This window comes from Hylaeus volcanicus, chromosome 5 (genome assembly GCF_026283585.1).
Source record: "Hylaeus volcanicus isolate JK05 chromosome 5, UHH_iyHylVolc1.0_haploid, whole genome shotgun sequence".
Taxonomy (NCBI): domain Eukaryota; kingdom Metazoa; phylum Arthropoda; class Insecta; order Hymenoptera; family Colletidae; genus Hylaeus; species Hylaeus volcanicus.
Window position 1 is genome coordinate 20,748,282 of NC_071980.1, and position 18,644 is coordinate 20,766,925.

Genomic DNA, 18,644 nt, shown 5'->3' on the forward strand with positions numbered 1-18,644 from the left:
GTAAATGGTAACGAGATAAAAAAATTATACTATCTGATATACTAATTATAAAAACAATCTATCAAAATTTCAATAACTCATTGAAAAAATTATACTATATTGAATTCAGTTCTAGCATACACAAATTTATTATATACTTCAATGCTATTACAAAAAAAAAAAATATAGAAAACGATTCTACTTTATTTTTGAATACGAGAAATTATTTTGTACATATATATATGTACATTATACATGTAACATTATAATGTTTGTTTTTTAACATGACATAGTTTCTTATATTATTTATCGTGTAATAGTGTTTCATTATAATTAACATACTCGTAGTAAAGTATTAATTTAATATTTTCGTTTAAATAATTTTTGGCATATGCGTATAAACGTTCAGAACTTTCGTTTCAGTAAATTGTTCAACTTGTCGCAAATTAACGAATCACGTTTCTGCTATTATAGAAATATATAGTTGTTCACGCATATCAATTGTCACGAATACTATAGCATAAAGTTTGTCACCTTTGAAGGCTAGAACAGGTATTATATACCTGTGGCGCATCACAGTGATCTGACTGTTCGCTAAGGCAGACAGTAGTTGAATCATAGTACGCCCTGACGCGTTTTTATCCTCACGGGTTCATTCAAACAACGATGGTGAGTCATTTTGTTTGCTGTACATTCCGTTGATATTTTTACACCGACAACAATTTAATTATAAATTATAACCAGTCACAATTAGAGTAAAATATTTTGTTTTAAAAGATAATAAACTTATCGTGGATTAATTGGAAAATTATTTAATTAGAAAAATTGAAATCAAACGCGTCAAGTATCCATCATAATTGTTATTAGGGAAGTAGGATTTCTGTATTCGATTTATTCTGCTAGATAATAGTTCAGAAAATTATAATTTAAAACCACTTAATGGTGACGGGTATAGATGAAATATTGTATATAACGCGATTAGAATGCACTGCGTATATACCTAACACGATCGACCAATTGATGAACTGCCGATAGTAAATCGTGTGTAAAGTACTTGCCAAATTCGCGCCGTTAAAAGTTAAGGGTAAGTGTATAGATGCTCGATAAATATTTTATGAATGAACAAATCGATTCTTAACATTCAACGCAGTACGTTCAATGCGAGTTTTGCAAAAGGTTTAATATTCAATTTAATTTAAATCTGTGCAACCCTATTTTCATTATTCTAGCTCTCTTTGTATTTTTGTTTGAAAGATATAGTTAATACATCGAGAATACAGTAAAATTAATTTTTATGGTATAGTGTTTTATAATCGTTATGTCGTGGCTCATAGAATACAATCTAAGAATTTTGAGTTAGCATAAACAAAATTCCACATTACTCGAGGAAATTTCAACATGAAAAAAAGATCAACGCGATTCGAATCACTCGCGTACTTCTTGTTACATACATTTGCTTATGGATTTAAATACATAATATGTATGTATACATGCAATTGAACTGATAGCAGTTTATCCTATTAGGAGATCAGCTCTCCTTCGGTAAAACGCAAAATTATGCCGCGCGACTACCGATGTTCGATCAAGCTGCTATGGTTACAGTATGTCAACCCATAAAAATCGATTTTTAGCATCACACGCGTAGATGATGTGATATATCGAAAGAGTTTACAGTACAGGACAAAATGATAAAGCGCTTTACACATTTATTAAAATGTTTTCAACCCTTACGTTTTTATGTTTACGTTCTCAACACCAAGTATAAGATGTGTTCCCTTAAGAATATGTTTTTATGTATTTAATTATATAAAAACATATTCTTAGATCAAGTTTTCCTTTTACCTTTATAAATTTTAGAGAAACACATCCTATACTGATTGATAAGGAAAAATGTATATGTCGAAAACGTTCTAATAAATATATCGCTTGGAAGAATTATGAGTAGCGTAGATATCCTACGTCCTACATCATTGGTTTTCTATTTTTATGAAGAGCGACCCTCTTTTCTAAAATGTAGTTTAATTTAAACAATCAATAAATAAAAATCGTTTGGTGACTTCCTCTACGCAAGGGCCTGAAGCTTAAGTTTCGTTAACTTCATGGTAGAATTGCCTCCGAAGAGTCAGGCAAAAACGGAATAAAATTATCATTGTTGATAATATGTAATTGAATAATTATTTCAAGCGTTCTATCATTTTGTTCTGTACTGTATGACTTCTGTGTCTATTCGCGATAGCAGATTTGCCCTGTGGTTGCAACTGCGTATAACGACTAGGCGCTCTTTTTTTAGGCCGCAACTGAATTATTAATCGGAGACATTGGTAGGTCAAGGTAATAAAGCTTTACAACTTGCTGACAGGTATAAGGTCGCTTCCGTCGATGGAATTTCGGCGTGTCAGTTTGTAATCATCCCTTGTTGAGTGACTTTAGCTTGTTTCGTTGAAAGACGTTGCCGGTAAATGTCGTGCTTTTATATTCCTTCTGAACTGTATGTGCATACCAAAGTATATTCTGTGCTCGTTAATAAAAATAACAACTTAAGAAACTGAGTTATATAAAAATGGCAAAAAAGGTATGCTACTACATATAAACAATAAGGTGCCCTCTATTCTTTTAAATACTGTGTCTTCGTGTTTCTCAACTCTTAGGTAGACGCTTAGTTGAAGATTAGATGAGATTATATTTTTTTTTCATGTTCCACAAATTCACAGTTCCATTCATAGTATCAATACGTTTTATCAGCTAATTTAATTTTGTTAATGAAGAGAACTGAACTGGGACTAAAATGAGTTTTATTCATTTCACACGAACAAGCTATTATTCCAGTTCATTTTCAAATTGTAAATTAATGCCAATTTGAGTAGAGTATTTGTTTTTTAATTTAAATAAGAAGTACCCGATTTATGTTAGACAATAGCACACGATGTACTTCCAATGAGGATCTACTAGATCTCTGTGCTCCCAGTCACGCATCAATTTTTAACGAATGAAACCGCGATCACATTTTCTTGTGGTTGCTATAAATGTATATTCTACAGTGAATCGAAGATGTTGAAACTACCTGACAATGTTGTTCACAAATCATTACAGCGAGAATGCATATCCATTCATATCGGTCAAGCAGGCGTCCAGATGGGCAACGCCTGTTGGGAACTTTATTGTTTAGAACATGGAATCCAACCAGATGGACAGATGCCCAGTGACACTACCGTGGGTTATGGGGATGACTCTTTTAACACCTTCTTTTCCGAGACAGGCTCAGGGAAACACGTACCCAGAGCAGTTTACGTTGATCTCGAGCCAACGGTAGTAGGCAAGTCAATTGAACGTTGTTTGATACCTCAATTTCAATTTATTAACAATTGATCACTTTTAACGGTTGATACAGTATTGTCTCGAAATAAGCAACTCGGTCGGGACCGGCGAGTTACTTATTTCGAGGGAGGTATGCTATTCGGCTTAACTTTGTTCTCCAGCGAGACGAGGGGGAACCCGTAGAAAAAACAGGGGGTTTTATGCATGTAGCGACAAACTACATCCAACTAACAGTATTGTTTCGTAAAATACACACGCTAGAGAAAGAAAAAACATTACAAATATTCTGTGCTCTTTCCACTAACCCCTCAGGGGCTGTAGCGGTGTTTTTTGAAGCTACAGTACGGGCTTAGCAACCCCGAGGTACCCGAGCTAGATGGGCCCAGCGGGCCCCTATAGATAAGAAGTAAGAGATACTGCAAACACTATTAGAACAATGCAGGAGTTATGTAAGACACATGCGCGTGTCGAATGAAGAAATACGCAAATCTAAACAAATAGAGAAAGTGGTAGTGAAATAGCTTTGTCAATTATAAAAAGCTGATCACTTTAATAAACGACTGATCTTTTCACTAATCTGTTCGGCTTCTCGCTTTCACGGACGTCTCACTTCTTTTCGAATCTATCACTCGGCGAGCAACTTCAAACGAAAAGATGAGGATAGCGAGTTGCTTATTTCTAGGTCGAAAACAGTTGCTTATTTCGAGACAATACTGTACTGATCAATGCTTTCGGGTGTAAGCCGTATTCTTTAGGGAAAGTGTTCCGGGCAGAGGGCAAGGGACTTCCTGGGTCTGAAAAATGTCAATAAACTCCTAAGTCACGGGGACCACTGAACAAGTTACCTACTTCTCAGCGAAAACAATACAAGAGGCTTGACGTTGCAACAAATTACCCTCTTTCCATCGTTATTTCTACTCCTGTAGCTCTTCTGTCTACAATTAGTCCAAGTTCCGCATATTACATTCAAAACTTTCAAAGCCTTAAAGCTCATGACCTTTTAGGACATACAGTGAGTGTAGAAAGTATTCGTACATGTACGGTGCACTGATCAATTTCCAAAATAACTATGTAAAATTGTAGTTTATTAACTTATTTTTGATAAACAATGACATTCTACATATTCTCGGAAATCTCTAGAATAGATAGATTACAACAAAAAAAATAGCTATTTATGTAAGTGGCGAAATTAACGAAAAAAAAAACAGTTAATCGATAGAAATATTGAAACAATAAGTATTCGCACAACTATTTAATTTTTAAAACTTCATTAAAAAAAAATAAATTTACATTAATTTATATGTATATAATACTTCCTCCGTGGGATTTCCTTTTGATTTTATAATTATTGTAACTTTTCTAACCATTAAATTAACTAAATTATTAGTTATTCGAAGTGGGATCTTTTTCCATTCCTCTATTAGAGCCATTTTTAAAAGTACTTTACTGGAAATTTGATGTTTTTCAATTCGTACGGAGCAATAAACTAACGTGTTTACGTTACAAACTCTACTGTGAATGGTTCGTCATAAGAATCGTACAAATGCTCATTGCTTCTATACTTTTACCCACTTTTCGCATATTTTTGTTAATTTCACAAATTATATTAACTAGTAAATGTTGTTTGGACTATATCTATCTTAGAGACTTCCGAGAATATGTAAAATATCATTAATTATAAAAAAAGAAGTTAAGAAACTACAATTTCACACAAAAGTTTTTGGGGAAATTGATCGGTGTACGAATACATTCTACACCCACTGTAGTTTCACGAAATGTTACGCTTTCCACAACGTTACCCTGCCAATGAATTGGCAATGATTGCAATAACTGACCTTAGCATTGCCATAGAAATCATCTGGGTACTTAAAGTTCTATTCAACTCTAGTCTCTATCATTGTTGTGGACGTTTTCTCTTGTGATTTCCCTGGAGTTTAATACAACAACACCAGGACATCTAATCCGTTCAGTTCATTACCAATGGACCATCAATGTTGATGGCACCTGTTCCTTGAAGAATTTAGCTGCAATGCCTGTGAAACGTCGGAACAATTTTCCTAAAGAACGTGGCTAACATCCCCAAGCCTCAACCACTAATTGTTAAAACCTAGGGCAAGAGAGCCTCAATAATCTATTACATTTAATTGACAAAAGCTCGATGATGTTTCAGACGAAGTTCGTACGGGCACTTACAGGCAGCTGTTCCACCCTGAACAATTAATCACAGGGAAAGAGGATGCTGCGAATAATTACGCGCGAGGCCACTATACGATAGGTACGCTATATCCTGATTAGTATGATGACCACGAGAAAAATTTGATTAGGAATTTTAATCTAGATGAAAAGTTTACTCGTCTCTGGTTCTCGAGTGTCTGAGGTGAAATAAGAAAAGTAATAACAACGGAAATAGGAAATAATATAAATAATCGAATATTTGGTTGTACCGAAGTTTCGTTTATTTAAATCGACAAGATTTATCTTTCAGGGAAGGAGATCGTCGATATCACTTTGGATCGCATCCGCAAGCTGACCGATCGGTGCAGAGGTTTGCAAGGTTTCTTGATTTTCCATTCGTTTGGTGGTGGGACAGGTTCAGGATTTTCCAGTCTGTTGATGGAAAGGTTATCTGCTGAATATCCAAAGAAAAGTAAATTAACTTTTAGCATCTATCCAGCGCCGCAGGTATATTTCTCGGCAATAGTGTCTGAAACGTTGCAGAAACGTTGCTGTAATTTGCACAAACGGTTTATAGACAATGTACAGCGAATTATTTCACGGGATATAAGGAATCTTATGCAAAAATGTTTCAGCAACGTTCTGCGCTGTACAGGGCTATAATTTGTCATTAATAACAAAAGTATCGAACGTATTAAAACTACCACGATTTATGCAGGTATCGACCGCCGTTGTAGAGCCGTACAACGCGATTCTTTACACACATCCGACCTTAGAGCACTGCGAGGTGGCCTTCATAGTTGATAATCAAGTTCGTACTCGAGTTCGATGTTTGTGATTCCTAAGTTCAATTACAGTTAAAAAGTATAAGTATCTAATTTACTTGTCATATTCAAAACACAGTTGTGGCTAGAGAATTTGAATAAACACAGTTTATTCATTTAATAAACATTTTGACGCTTGGGCCCTCTTTTGTACATGTTACAATCTAAAAATATAAAAGTAACATAAGCATTTACTGAATAAATAAATTAGATTGTTTAGACTACACATGCTGAAACAAATGCTGTAGTTGAATTTATTGAATTATCGATTTATTAATAATTGGCCATATTTCGCAGGCTATTTATGAATTGTGCAGGAGGAACCTGAACATTGACAGGCCGACATATACGAATCTGAATCGTTTGATCGGACAAATCGTTTCCTCGATCACTGCTAGCTTGCGATTCGATGGAGCCCTCAACGTGGATCTCACCGAATTTCAAACGAACTTAGTGCCTTATCCGCGTATTCATTTTCCTCTTGTAAGTTATCAAGAAACGAGTCGTCGGGATACGTGTAGTTTAACACGTTACTACCAGACTAATAATCGTGAAAATTTCTACGAGGTTAAATTTTCTTTTCTATACGATTAGAAATATGGTAATCCAATATTTATGGTAGTATTTATTTTTGCGAGCTCTTCAGAATTTACCAATCTTACCCAGATTAATTTTTGTGAACACCTCACCGTCAGAATTAATTTATTTAATTTCACAGTAACAATCCCTGTTATCCATACGTGAGTGACGTGGCAGTCAACGTGTTAATTTCGTCAATCGTCAAATTGTTCACCGCATTTTTCGCAGGCAACTTATGCTCCTGTTATGTCGGGCGAGAAAGCTGGCCACGAAAGAATTACGGTAGCAGACATAACAAGTTCCTGTTTCGAACCGAATCATCAGATGGTGAATTGCGATCCGCGTAGGGGTAAATACATGGCCGTATGCATGCTTTACAGAGGGGACGTCGTTCCCAAAGACGTGAACGCAGCGATCGCCATGATCAAAAGACAGAAACACGTTCAATTCGTTGAATGGTGTCCCACTGGTTTCAAGGTTCATGTTCCATGAGTATTCGATGCAAATTTAGAATAATTAAATACTTTACCGGCGACACTGACTATGACTGTTCTGGAACAAATAATTGTCACTCACTCTTGGTTGTGAGCGTCATTATATACTTTTCGCTTTATGACGTTTTCAAGACGATAAAAGATTCCAGAGCAAAAAGTAATGGTATGAATTGGTTTGGTTTAGTTTAGGTTTAGAGGACGGTGACAATGAAAAGCCGATTCAAAACAAATTGTAATTACTTGTAATAGTATTATTTTTGTCGTCGTGCTCATTATACTGAACCGCCCCTAGTATTAGGCAATTCGATGCATGCGTGAGTCTCAACCTAACGCCTGCGAAGGGACATGAATTCGCACTATAGTATAAATCAGATTTGTGATAATTATAACTTAACAACTAAAAGTGAGCAACAAGTCATTTTAATTACAGAACATTTAGTGTCCTTTTTCGTACAATATACGCCAAGCTCATTGAAATTGGTAATAATATCGTAAAGTAAATAATTATTCAATCAAGTAATAAATAAATTTGATAGTTAAATTTACTGCAGGTAGGGATAAATTATCAACCGCCCACTGTAGTACCAGGTGGTGATCTTGCGAAAGTGGAAAGGGCTGTGTGTTGTCTCTGTAATACCACTGCCATAGTCGATGCTTGGGCGAGAATCGACCATAAATTCGATCTTATGTACGCCAAACGAGCATTTGTTCACTGGTACATTTCGTTATCTTTCATCCAAGCGTCTAATTAAACGTAAAATAAGCAAAGAAGGTTTATCGTAGGTTCGTCGGCGAAGGTATGGAGGAAGGTGAATTTGCAGAAGCCAGAGAAGACTTGGCTGCTTTAGAACTAGATTATCGCGAAGTCCAAGAAGACGCTGCAAATACCGAAGAAGAAGAAGAGTATTAACATTATACTACGTAATTTTAATTAAAATACTTAAGTATATTGGAAGTATATTATGTACTTAAACATTCTTCTTACGGTACAATAAACGATATTAATAAAACTTATCTTTTCTTGCTAAAATAAAGAAAATTTATAAGTCGATTAGAATCGAAAAATAACAGCACTGGGCGCTATATTGTTGATGTTTCTAGAGCCCCTCTATTGTATTTATCAAGAAGAAGTATTACTGTATGGTAGACACAAATTCCTCTTTAAACTTTCATGCAGTCAATTATTTATTCATTACATTTGAAGACAAATTTGTATAACTAACACTAATGGTAAAGTTTTCATATATATGTGTATACATATGCAAGCCAATCAGTAAGAATATAGTTTTACGGTTAGTAACAAAAACATTATTCTAAAAATCAATTAAATATAAGATACATAATTAATGAAATTAGTTTCAAAATATTGTGTTTGTAGCATAATTTTTGTTCGTATCGAGTATTTGAATAAGACTCGTGATTTCTGCCAGTAGCACCAATCTAGGTTGAACAACATACCTAGAATTACTATACCACAGCCGAGAGTCGGCTGTGACTATACCAATAATATAATGAATTCTTTTTTCAAATAACTTTCATATTTAATTGATGTTCTATTTGATTCCATGATCATCACTGTTATTTTTGTTATTATGATTACTAAAAATTAAAACATGTTAAAGTCAGTCAACTAACAGTGCTGTTAGTTATTATATAGGAAAATTAGTTATGAAGTTCCTATGCGCATTTACATACATGCGTTTAAAAACAATTGTGATCTGCGACATCAAAACAATGTAATTCTTCAATGCTTCAAACGTTGTTATTCTACATACGTTGTTCTACGTGAAATCGCTGAAGACGTTGAAGTATTACGATAAAGTTACAATTTGTTACCATAGTTTATAAAATTTTAATTGTATAAAAGATATATCTATTAATATGTTAAACCAACAATATCAAGTTTTACATCCCGACTCGTATATTGAACCACTTTTAGTACGTGTTCAATCAAACAATAGGCTTGGTAAGGCATAACACAGTAAATAATTGTATATAAATATAATATTATGTTCTATATTATTTTATGATATATTGTTTCTCGATGTTTTCCAAAGGAGTATGTAATGGAATAATTGGAACAGATTCTATGTCATCTAGCTGTGGCAAAAATAAAGGGGACCGTTTTAAATTGTCTATTCCTTATGCCAGACAAACCCTAATCTGGAATGTATTTTTTGACTCACAGTGCCCTGAAATGGGACCTGATTTCATATTTAATGATGATACTTTCTTAGCAAATATGGACATAGACATTTTATCTACTAAAATACCTAGTCTTGCTAAATGGAATCCTAACAATAAAGATGCATTACTAAATGTTCTTATGGAACTTCTAGTATGTTACAAAGATCATCAGGTTTGTTATTTATTATTTATCAGATATTCAATGTTTTTATGGATATATGTTTATATAAAGTATTCTTATTTTTGTATTAGATACAATTGCTTCACAAGCAAGAGGTATTGAAACGTGAATATACCATGTTAATGAAAACAGACATAAGACTGGAAGATGTCGAAACTCTATTATTACCTTTAGGTTCTAAACCAACAGAGGCTAGATTTCTAATAAGTTTATCAGTAGATCTGTCACAGTTACAAAATCGTACTTGCGAATCAGAAAATGCTGTAGCAATACTTCATGTAACATATTCTGGAACAAATTGGGATCGCATTATGACACAACTTTACTTAACAAAACCATTAGAAGATGTTCTTGGCAATACTCAATTACTGTTACCACATTTTCCACGTAATAAATTTTTAATGGATTATATAACAGAAGTAAGAAAATGTATATCAGAGAAAGTATGTAATTTCTTCTTACTATACTTTGAGATAGTTGTTTTGCTGTTATTAAAATCATTTTTTATTCTAGATAAATGTATTAGTCCACAGCTTCGAACAGAGATGTGCCTTCATGTCAGTTATGGCTACTAATCAGTATCTGAATTTATGCGAATATGATGCAGTAAACTTCACTTATATGTGTTATTTATATGGCGAAGATGACTTCTGGTTATATATTCTCATAACACTTACACTGAATTTTCCTAAGGAAAAACCTATAGTTACATTGCAATCAGTATATCATATGAGAGAACAAGGTGTTCCATATACAGAACAGATATATTTTCCATATTCTTGTAATTGGAATCCACTTAAAATGATAAATAGATTAATGAATCATATTCACTACAAAGCCTTAGAGGAATTTAAGGCCAATTCAATTAAAATATGTTCTTAGCAATTTACTTTAAAATCTGATTCATTAATTAATACATTACAATTTATCATAAATATTTCTAACAAGAATAATAATTTCACTTGAATTCTCCTATTCTTTGCATGTATTACTTACCTACGCAATATTTTATGAATGAACTAATTCTACATCATTTTTTTTTTATTTTCAAATGTATGTACATATACGTATATATGTAACAACTCTAACTATGCAGAATAAGATAGTAACACTTGCTACATGAAATACCTTTTTTTGAAATTGTTTGTAGCCGCATCAATCACTTAGATAAGTTAATTATCAGCAACTCGGTTACTTGAATATTTTGAAAGATTCAAGATTGTATATATATGTAGAGCTCATCGAATACAATATTTTCAATATAAGTTTTTTTTTAAAAATCGATAAATGACAAGTTATTTCAGATGGCGATTATTATTAATCTGACCACATACATAAAATTATAACTCAGTCGTAACTGTAATTTTTTAAATAAAGGTTTATGTTAAATTAATGAAATATAAAGGGTTCTTTAAAAGAGGCCTTAAGATTTTATTTTTTAATCAAACACAAGTAGTATGGAATATAAACGATTTTTTTATTTATCACGCGATATTGAGAGGCATATTTTGGTATGAAAAAATAAAATCCTAAGGCTCATTTTGGAAATAAATAATAATTTATTAATGTCTTATTATGTAACAATACAATTTATTTATTATATTTTTAAATATTTTATTTATTATATACCAAGTTTTTAGCTAAGAATTTTGTATGATTTATACTATATATGTATATATATATGTGTATATCAACGAAATATCATTTGCAGGTTAAGCATTTTGAACAAAATTGGTTTATAGGTGATCTATTCTAACATATAGATAAACAAGAAATTAACAAAAAGTTACTTAAAAATACAACGACGTAGATGTTTAAAAACATTGCGAAGAATGCGGGATACGAGCAGATACGAGTTTCGTCATTCGACCATTACGTGTCTCAATGTCTTTATGCAAAATATGAATTATGGGAAATTATCCAAGGATATAGCAAAATTAATCAAAACGCGTATATTTTCTGTTGAAAAGATTTAAAGTGATTGTAAAGTGAAGGAGATTTCTATTTTTCTTTAAAGTCAATCTTAGTTCACAATAATTCAGTGAAAAAACAACATACTTAGTGCAAGAGGTTATACTTTCTTATTGTATGGTTCCATCTATTAAAATTAATAAATGGTATCGTGTATAGGAAGTTACACAAAATCTATTTTATCTACCAGTAAATTTATTCCCTTTTTTAAAGGAAGATCATATACAACCATGGTAAAGTACTTGAAGCAACAGGAAAGCATTAACATAGACAAAGATTTGTTTGAAAAATATAAATTCAGCGTCGACCAATTGATGGAACTTGCTGGTCAGAGTTGTGCTTTTGCCATTGCTTGTACTTATACTGCATTCAAAAGTCCTACGCAAAAAATTTTGGTCTGTTGTGGACCAGGGAATAATGGTGGAGATGGACTTGTTTGCGCAAGACATTTAAAACAGTTTGGATATTATCCTGAAATTTATTATCCTAAAAGAACAAGTAACACTTTGTATGAAAATCTGTTACACCAATGCGTTGAAAATGATATTCCCTTGTTGGAAAATGATTTAGAAGACTTCACTTCAAATCGTCTCCATGAGTTTGGTTTAATAGTAGATGCTTTATTTGGATTCAGTTTTAAGCCACCTGTGAGAGGAACATTCATTCCAATTATTCATTTACTAGAAACTACAAATATGCCTATTTGTAGTATAGATATACCATCAGGTTGGGATGTCGAAGATGGTCCACCCAAAAAAGGAGGCATAAAACCAGAAATGCTAGTATCATTGACAGCACCAAAAATGTGTGCTCAGAAATTCAAAGGAAAATATCATTACTTAGGTGGCCGATTTGTACCCAAAAAATTGGAAATTGAATATAATCTGAATCTACCTGAATATTCAGGAACTGATTTAATTGTTAATTTATCCTAAATTTTGATGCAAAATCAATTAAATTATTCCTTGTTATAAAATATTTTTCCAATCTTTATTACATAATATGTGTATTACAATTAATAAATAAAATTTTCACAATTATTTAAGGAAAATCAAAATATAAATTTTGTATATGCATCTAATTTCCTATGGAGAAACATTGTATACATGATTTTTAATAAAGTACATAGTTTATAAGTTTGTCACTTTTTATAGATTTGTGCAATTTTTGTAATCAACTAAATTTATTTGATTGATATTTAGATGGATTTTATTTTATACATCTGATGTTTTTCATATATTGTACATTATTTTTAATTCATTATTTGTATGTTGTCTTGACGGAAGTTTAGAAAAACAATATGGAAAAATTGGAAATTGGAATGTTTGCGTTTGAATCCAATTTAAATTTACCGCTATGACGTTATCCACGTATCTAGGTGGCGTTTAAAGCTCAAGAAACACGTCTGTTTATTCTACTTTCGATGTTATTTATAAAATATATGAACGATTAGTGTGGACGGTAGAAATTAGGATCCAATCATTCAATGATCCAAGCAGATCCAAGTGACGGTTTATTCTTATCAAATTCTCCATATATAGTATAATTTCGAACTTCTTAATTAATATTGTAATACATTCAACATAAGATTAACATAATATAAAAAATGGTAAATTTGCAACAAATTATACACTTATTTTATAAATCGTTTTGGGTTAACTCAATATTTATTTAAGGCACAAGAAGTAGAAGAAACTATGAAACGTATTCAGTCTCATAAGGGAGTAGTTGGAACAATTGTAGTCAATGCAGAAGGTGTGTTGTATTAATTTATGAATATAATTAATATCAGTATTACATGGAATGTAATAAAATTCTAATACTTAGGTATTCCAATCAAGTCTACGCTGGATAACACTACCACAGTTCAGTATGCAGGTTTGATTAGCCAACTGTCAGATAAAGCTCGATCTGTTGTTCGAGATCTAGATCCAACAAATGATCTTACTTTCCTACGCATTCGTAGTAAGAAACATGAGATAATGGTTGCTCCAGATAAGGAATTTATACTTATAGTAATTCAGAACCCAGTTGATTGATATCCAAGAAAAGAGATAACATATATGAAAATATATGCTTTACTTGTTGATGAATTATTTTACATAGCACATTCCATTCTAACTTTAACTATTCATTATTACTCTTACAGAAAAGCAGTGTTTGATTTCTATTTCACAAATAACTTTAGAAATGTGCTTTATAATTGCTTCCAAAGATTGAAAATCACGCATGCTACTTTAAAACAAAAAAATCAAAAAGAAATGTTAATCATTAATTTAACATTTTGATAGTTACAGTCTTGTTAAATTAAAAGTTTTTATTTATTTATTATAAATTATAAGTAATACATTTGACTGATTTGTGTTACATAATTCAAATTGTTGCTTTTAAATAAATTTTGGTTACAAGGAAATTAAATAGATTTTAATGTTTGTTTGAGTAATTTTTTTAATATTGATCCATCTCTAAAATTAGACTATTACTTTTATTTTACGTAATCCTGGTTGTTAGGATATTTTCTCACTGCTTCAAGTAATTTTTAATGTTTTATAGTTCTATATTTGGTAACATATATGTGTGTGTGAATGTTTTATGTATTATTTGTCAATCTAATATCTAATAATTATATATGTATTATATATAATGAGTTATATGATACTGTAACCAAGGGTGTCATTCATTGTGAAATCATACACATAAATCTAATGAAAATAATTTTGTTTATTATAAGAATATATAAAGTATACTGAATCCAAATATGGTAAAGTGTTCAAAATTTATAATTTGTATCTAAGATCATTGTAAATTTTGTTTTCTGAGTTAATTTTTACGTATATAAATTTCTAAGTACATGTATTAAAATACAATTATTTTTTAATATACATACAATTATATAAAGAGCACAGTAAAAGTTGTATAAACTATGTATTATACATACTATTTTCTAGTCAGATTTCTTCAGCCTTATTGAATATGGCAGTATTGCATCAAATTATACATACAATATATGCTGGAACTCGTTTTTTCTAAACTATAAACATTTATACCGTTTGTATAAATATGCATAACACGTATACTATGTGTATAAATATTTATAGATTAACAATTTAAATATTAAAAAAAAATAAATGTTTAATCAAATATCATAAAAAGATAAAATTTGATTCTTTAAAAGTTAAATGTGTAATTTAACAAAAAGTCATAGTTACTGACAAGATTTCTTAAAACTTGTATCAGATACAAGATATAAAAATAAAAATATATTGTTATAAATATAATAAAATAATTATTGAAAATAAATATACACTAATTGTACATGTGCAAATGCTATCTCAGATCAAATATTTGTACAATTTATAAACAATAAATAAGTCAGCTAAATTTTGTTTAAACATTTCTGAATAAGAGTTTTAAATATTTTATTAGATGAATTTTATAAAAATTATGTATGTGCAGTATTTTGATGTTTTAAGGATGGATGGAAAACACTATAATAAACAGTCATAGCTGTTATACCCAACAAAAAAGGTATAATACAAAGAATAAGGAGTACATTAAAGTACCAAGCATTTTTAACTTCATCCGATGAACTATATATCCAAAATATAGTTGCTGTTATATTTTCAAGAAAACAGATTATGTAAAAGGACACATGTTTAAGAAATGTGCTACCATCTACTGCATTTAAATATATAAATACATGAACTATGCCAATTACCATAGAAAATAACATAGAATAAATGCGTTCTTTAACTTTCGGAGGAAAATGCGGCGCATGACTGTAATTCCTACAAAATTCTAACATACCATGAGAATCAATAATAACCCAAGTAGTCATGCCGATCCAATGACAAATGCAACCAATACCTGTATATAATGGCCATACGCTTGCAATAACACTCAAAGACAATATTCTTGAAACTGAAAAATATATACATAAATGTCGACTTTTAGTTCTCTTATGAATCTTATGCAATAATAATTGACTTACCCGTAGTACAGAAATGCCACAAAAATTGAAGAACTGTTCCTGTAAGTCCAATGTTTAGTTTATCTTGTTGAGCTAATCTAATACTACGATGGTAACTAGCCATAACCCATCCCATACTTCCAAGTGAGCTAAGGATGCTAGCTACTTGATGAATAACTGTAATAAATACAAGTATTATTTTTATTTGTCAAGTTCTATATTATAACATAACAGTTAACCTTTTGTGAACATTGTATAGATATACCAGACAACATATTTTTACAATTTTATACATACATTGAAAAATTCTCTATAAATATATGACCACAAATCAACAGAAGTTGATTAAATATAATTTCTTAATAAGTATGTAACAATTCAGTAAGTTAAAATAAAATTAATTTATTGCATAAAGTAATTTTTAGATATACATTACTTTTCTGCATTGTTTACAAAAAGTTAGTAAATATATAAAAATATATGTACATTCAAAATTAATATTGCTGTGATAGTTCTTCAACAATATAGTTAATTGTAAAATTTGTTGAGGAGCTGCTTCGAGGAAGCATTCAAATACTCTTAATAAAGCAACATCTTGATCTTCTTTGAGCATTTTGAGATAATATCGTCTTTGAGCATTATGGTCATTCAGTTTTTTAAACTTATAAGCCTTTAAAGCATATTTCAATGTTTGATAATAACGGAGTACTGGTGCTAATTGAAATGCAACAATTACAATAAAGAATACATTCCTTGTCAACATTGCATGTATCCATTTATATTCTGAATGATTTGATGTTGTGCTTATCTGTAAAGAAAAAAATAACAGTCTTAATAACTGTCAGAAAAACATTTACAAAAGAACATTGAGACTTGTGCTACACCAGAATTATATTAAATTTTGCATATGAGGATATATTTAGATGGAGTCATCAATTCCAGCAATATTATTTCTTAGCGTTCCATGTAAGGATAAGTCTTGATGTTACTTTGATAATAAATTTTATATTTAATTATATTAATTCTTTATATCCAATGCAACATTTTACCTTATCATCTTGGTATATCATTTTTCTACTAATTATAACATTAATCAATGAAGGTAGAAAAATAAAAGTAGCTGTCCATGTAAAATATGTTGTTTTGCCAGCCAATAAATATCTTATGGCGAGGTTCATATCAATAGCCATATCTACAACGTGCATAATGATCGAGGATCCGAGAAAGAAAATATCCAAGTATGATATACTTGGATTTTTTAAAGGAACATCTACATCGTCGTTATCAAATTCCAATACAGGAAAAATACCAATTATTTGTCGTGTATGATGTTTATTATTTCGAATCTCCATTCTTATCTGTTGTCAAATAATCTTAAGCATCATAATTTAAATTTGAGTATGCTACGAATTGTCAGTTCTGTAGTTTACAATCATCGTATGTTTATTTTATTTGTACACATAACCTCAACGTGAGTATTAAACTTCACTTCATTACTTGGCTTAAAAATTTCATTATATTAAATATTATTTTTACATTTTAGTATATCCTTACGATTTAAAAAATGTACTAATATTTCAAATTCCTATATAATTACAGTTTAATGTATTTTAAAAATTAAATCGTGTAAATAACTTGTCATCTATTGATTCACACACGCCACAAATTCAAATGTAGTTAATTTGCATCTGTCTTCAATGTATTACAAAACTATAAACAAAATTAGTGACGTCTGATCATGATAATCTGGTTTGGTACATGAAGCAATTTTACGTTGCCATAGCAATCTTTAGATAGTGGTTCAGATAGAAATTATCTCTAGCTCTTTGCTGTTCTGTATGCAGTATAAATATTACATCCTCATGTACTGTATAAATTTGTCATAACGAGTAATTTTATTTATTTAATGAGTTTAAATGTATAATTTTGTTTACACAATCATTGTAGATCAATACAATACAGAGTATAGTCTGTTATCTACATCATCGTGTAATAGTGTTGGTTTTTTTTTGTCAAATCCATCGAGTTCGGAATCTGAACATTTTTCGATGCTGTATCGATACATGATTCCCTTATTGATACCATACTCGGTAACAAACTTTTCAACAGGCACATCTTTCTCTAACCCCTGGAGAATATCCAGACGTTTTGCGAGAGTGATTTGCCCTTTTCATGCATAAACAGATGTCATATGAATTGTAACTTTTAAAAGCTTTGTAAGCAAACTATTGTAATATTGTATGATATTGTCCTTCCAACTATCAGCCTGATCTGCAAATTGTCGCATAGATATCTCAACCAATTCTTGCAGTGCATTTAGATAACTGTTGCCTCTGCTGAATGCACTCAATATGTCCTTTACATTCAATTTCGTCCTTGATGTACACTCGCCTTAACAGTTGTTTATTCTACACATGTGTGCGAAGGTTTGACACATATACACACTATAAGCACTCACCTATGTATTTATACATGTTTTTAACAAATGACTTTTATTTCTACATGAGGAGATCGGATCATCTGAAAAGGCGATAGGTGTGTTGGGATTTTTGTTAGTATAATACTCATGATTATATTACTCTACCAATCACAACTTAGAACCCTTTTAAAGCTTAATTCAATGTGAATTTTAAGTGTATCTTTAGGAACGAATAACATTTGGTTTATTCAAAAATAAACAATTCATGTTATGGTTTTATTCATACATTAATAGGAAAGAATTGTATGCATTATAATAAAGTGGGACAAGTGTTATGTACTTCAATGATCACGTATTCATTCTTAAATTTATTTCATATAAATTAATGTACAACTGTAATAATTGGGAATTTGTTATTTGTTATTTTATTTTATTTACACTTACCTATAAATCTTTACTGGTAGTTTGTACAACTAGTAAGTTTCAGTACTTTAACAAGGAAATAAAGAAAAAAATAAATATATGTCAGTGTAAAAGATTTTTGAACTTA

General features: G+C 30.9%; 5 protein-coding genes across 7 annotated transcripts; 4 read left to right on the top strand and 1 right to left on the bottom strand.

Annotated features, from left to right (window-relative positions):
• Positions 1–327: 327 nt before the first annotated feature.
• On the top strand, positions 328–8,389 carry LOC128877560 (tubulin alpha chain-like). 2 transcript variants are annotated; one of them, XM_054124962.1, is made up of 9 exons: positions 328–648; positions 3,070–3,292; positions 5,465–5,569; positions 5,780–5,976; positions 6,188–6,280; positions 6,591–6,776; positions 7,101–7,349; positions 7,918–8,081; positions 8,150–8,389. In XM_054124962.1, exons 1-9 carry the CDS (start codon positions 646–648, stop codon positions 8,274–8,276), a joined length of 1,347 nt encoding a protein of 448 aa, XP_053980937.1. In that variant the 5' UTR covers positions 328–645; the 3' UTR covers positions 8,277–8,389. The 2 variants fall into 2 exon arrangements, with proteins under 2 accessions (XP_053980937.1, XP_053980936.1); XM_054124961.1 differs by lacking the exon at positions 328–648 and adding an exon at positions 2,262–2,551.
• Positions 8,390–8,841: 452 nt separating this feature from the next.
• Positions 8,842–11,138, top strand: LOC128877431 (BRISC and BRCA1-A complex member 2-like). Of its 2 annotated transcripts, none has more exons than XM_054124734.1 (4): positions 8,842–9,332; positions 9,424–9,725; positions 9,806–10,153; positions 10,248–11,138. In XM_054124734.1, exons 1-4 carry the CDS (start codon positions 9,248–9,250, stop codon positions 10,614–10,616), a joined length of 1,104 nt encoding a protein of 367 aa, XP_053980709.1. In that variant the 5' UTR covers positions 8,842–9,247; the 3' UTR covers positions 10,617–11,138. The 2 variants fall into 2 exon arrangements, with proteins under 2 accessions (XP_053980709.1, XP_053980708.1); XM_054124733.1 differs by having other exon boundaries at positions 8,846–9,332; positions 9,806–10,177.
• A 215-nt stretch (positions 11,139–11,353) lies between these two features.
• On the top strand, positions 11,354–12,902 carry LOC128877432 (NAD(P)H-hydrate epimerase). The gene has a single exon (XM_054124735.1). The coding sequence runs from the start codon at positions 11,849–11,851 to the stop codon at positions 12,638–12,640; it is 792 nt and encodes a 263-aa protein (XP_053980710.1). The 5' UTR covers positions 11,354–11,848; the 3' UTR covers positions 12,641–12,902.
• Positions 12,903–13,078: 176 nt separating this feature from the next.
• LOC128877433 (dynein light chain roadblock-type 2) lies at positions 13,079–14,137 on the top strand. The gene is made up of 3 exons (XM_054124737.1): positions 13,079–13,314; positions 13,382–13,460; positions 13,533–14,137. Exons 1-3 carry the CDS (start codon positions 13,312–13,314, stop codon positions 13,742–13,744), a joined length of 294 nt encoding a protein of 97 aa, XP_053980712.1. The 5' UTR covers positions 13,079–13,311; the 3' UTR covers positions 13,745–14,137.
• Positions 14,138–14,541: 404 nt separating this feature from the next.
• On the bottom strand, positions 14,542–18,292 carry LOC128877430 (XK-related protein 6-like). The gene is made up of 4 exons (XM_054124732.1): positions 16,725–18,292; positions 16,162–16,483; positions 15,697–15,852; positions 14,542–15,626 (listed from the first exon to the last, which is right to left on the bottom strand). The coding sequence occupies exons 1-4, from the start codon at positions 17,025–17,027 to the stop codon at positions 15,148–15,150; spliced, it is 1,260 nt and encodes a 419-aa protein (XP_053980707.1). The 5' UTR covers positions 17,028–18,292; the 3' UTR covers positions 14,542–15,147.
• Between the last annotated feature and the right edge of the window lie 352 nt (positions 18,293–18,644).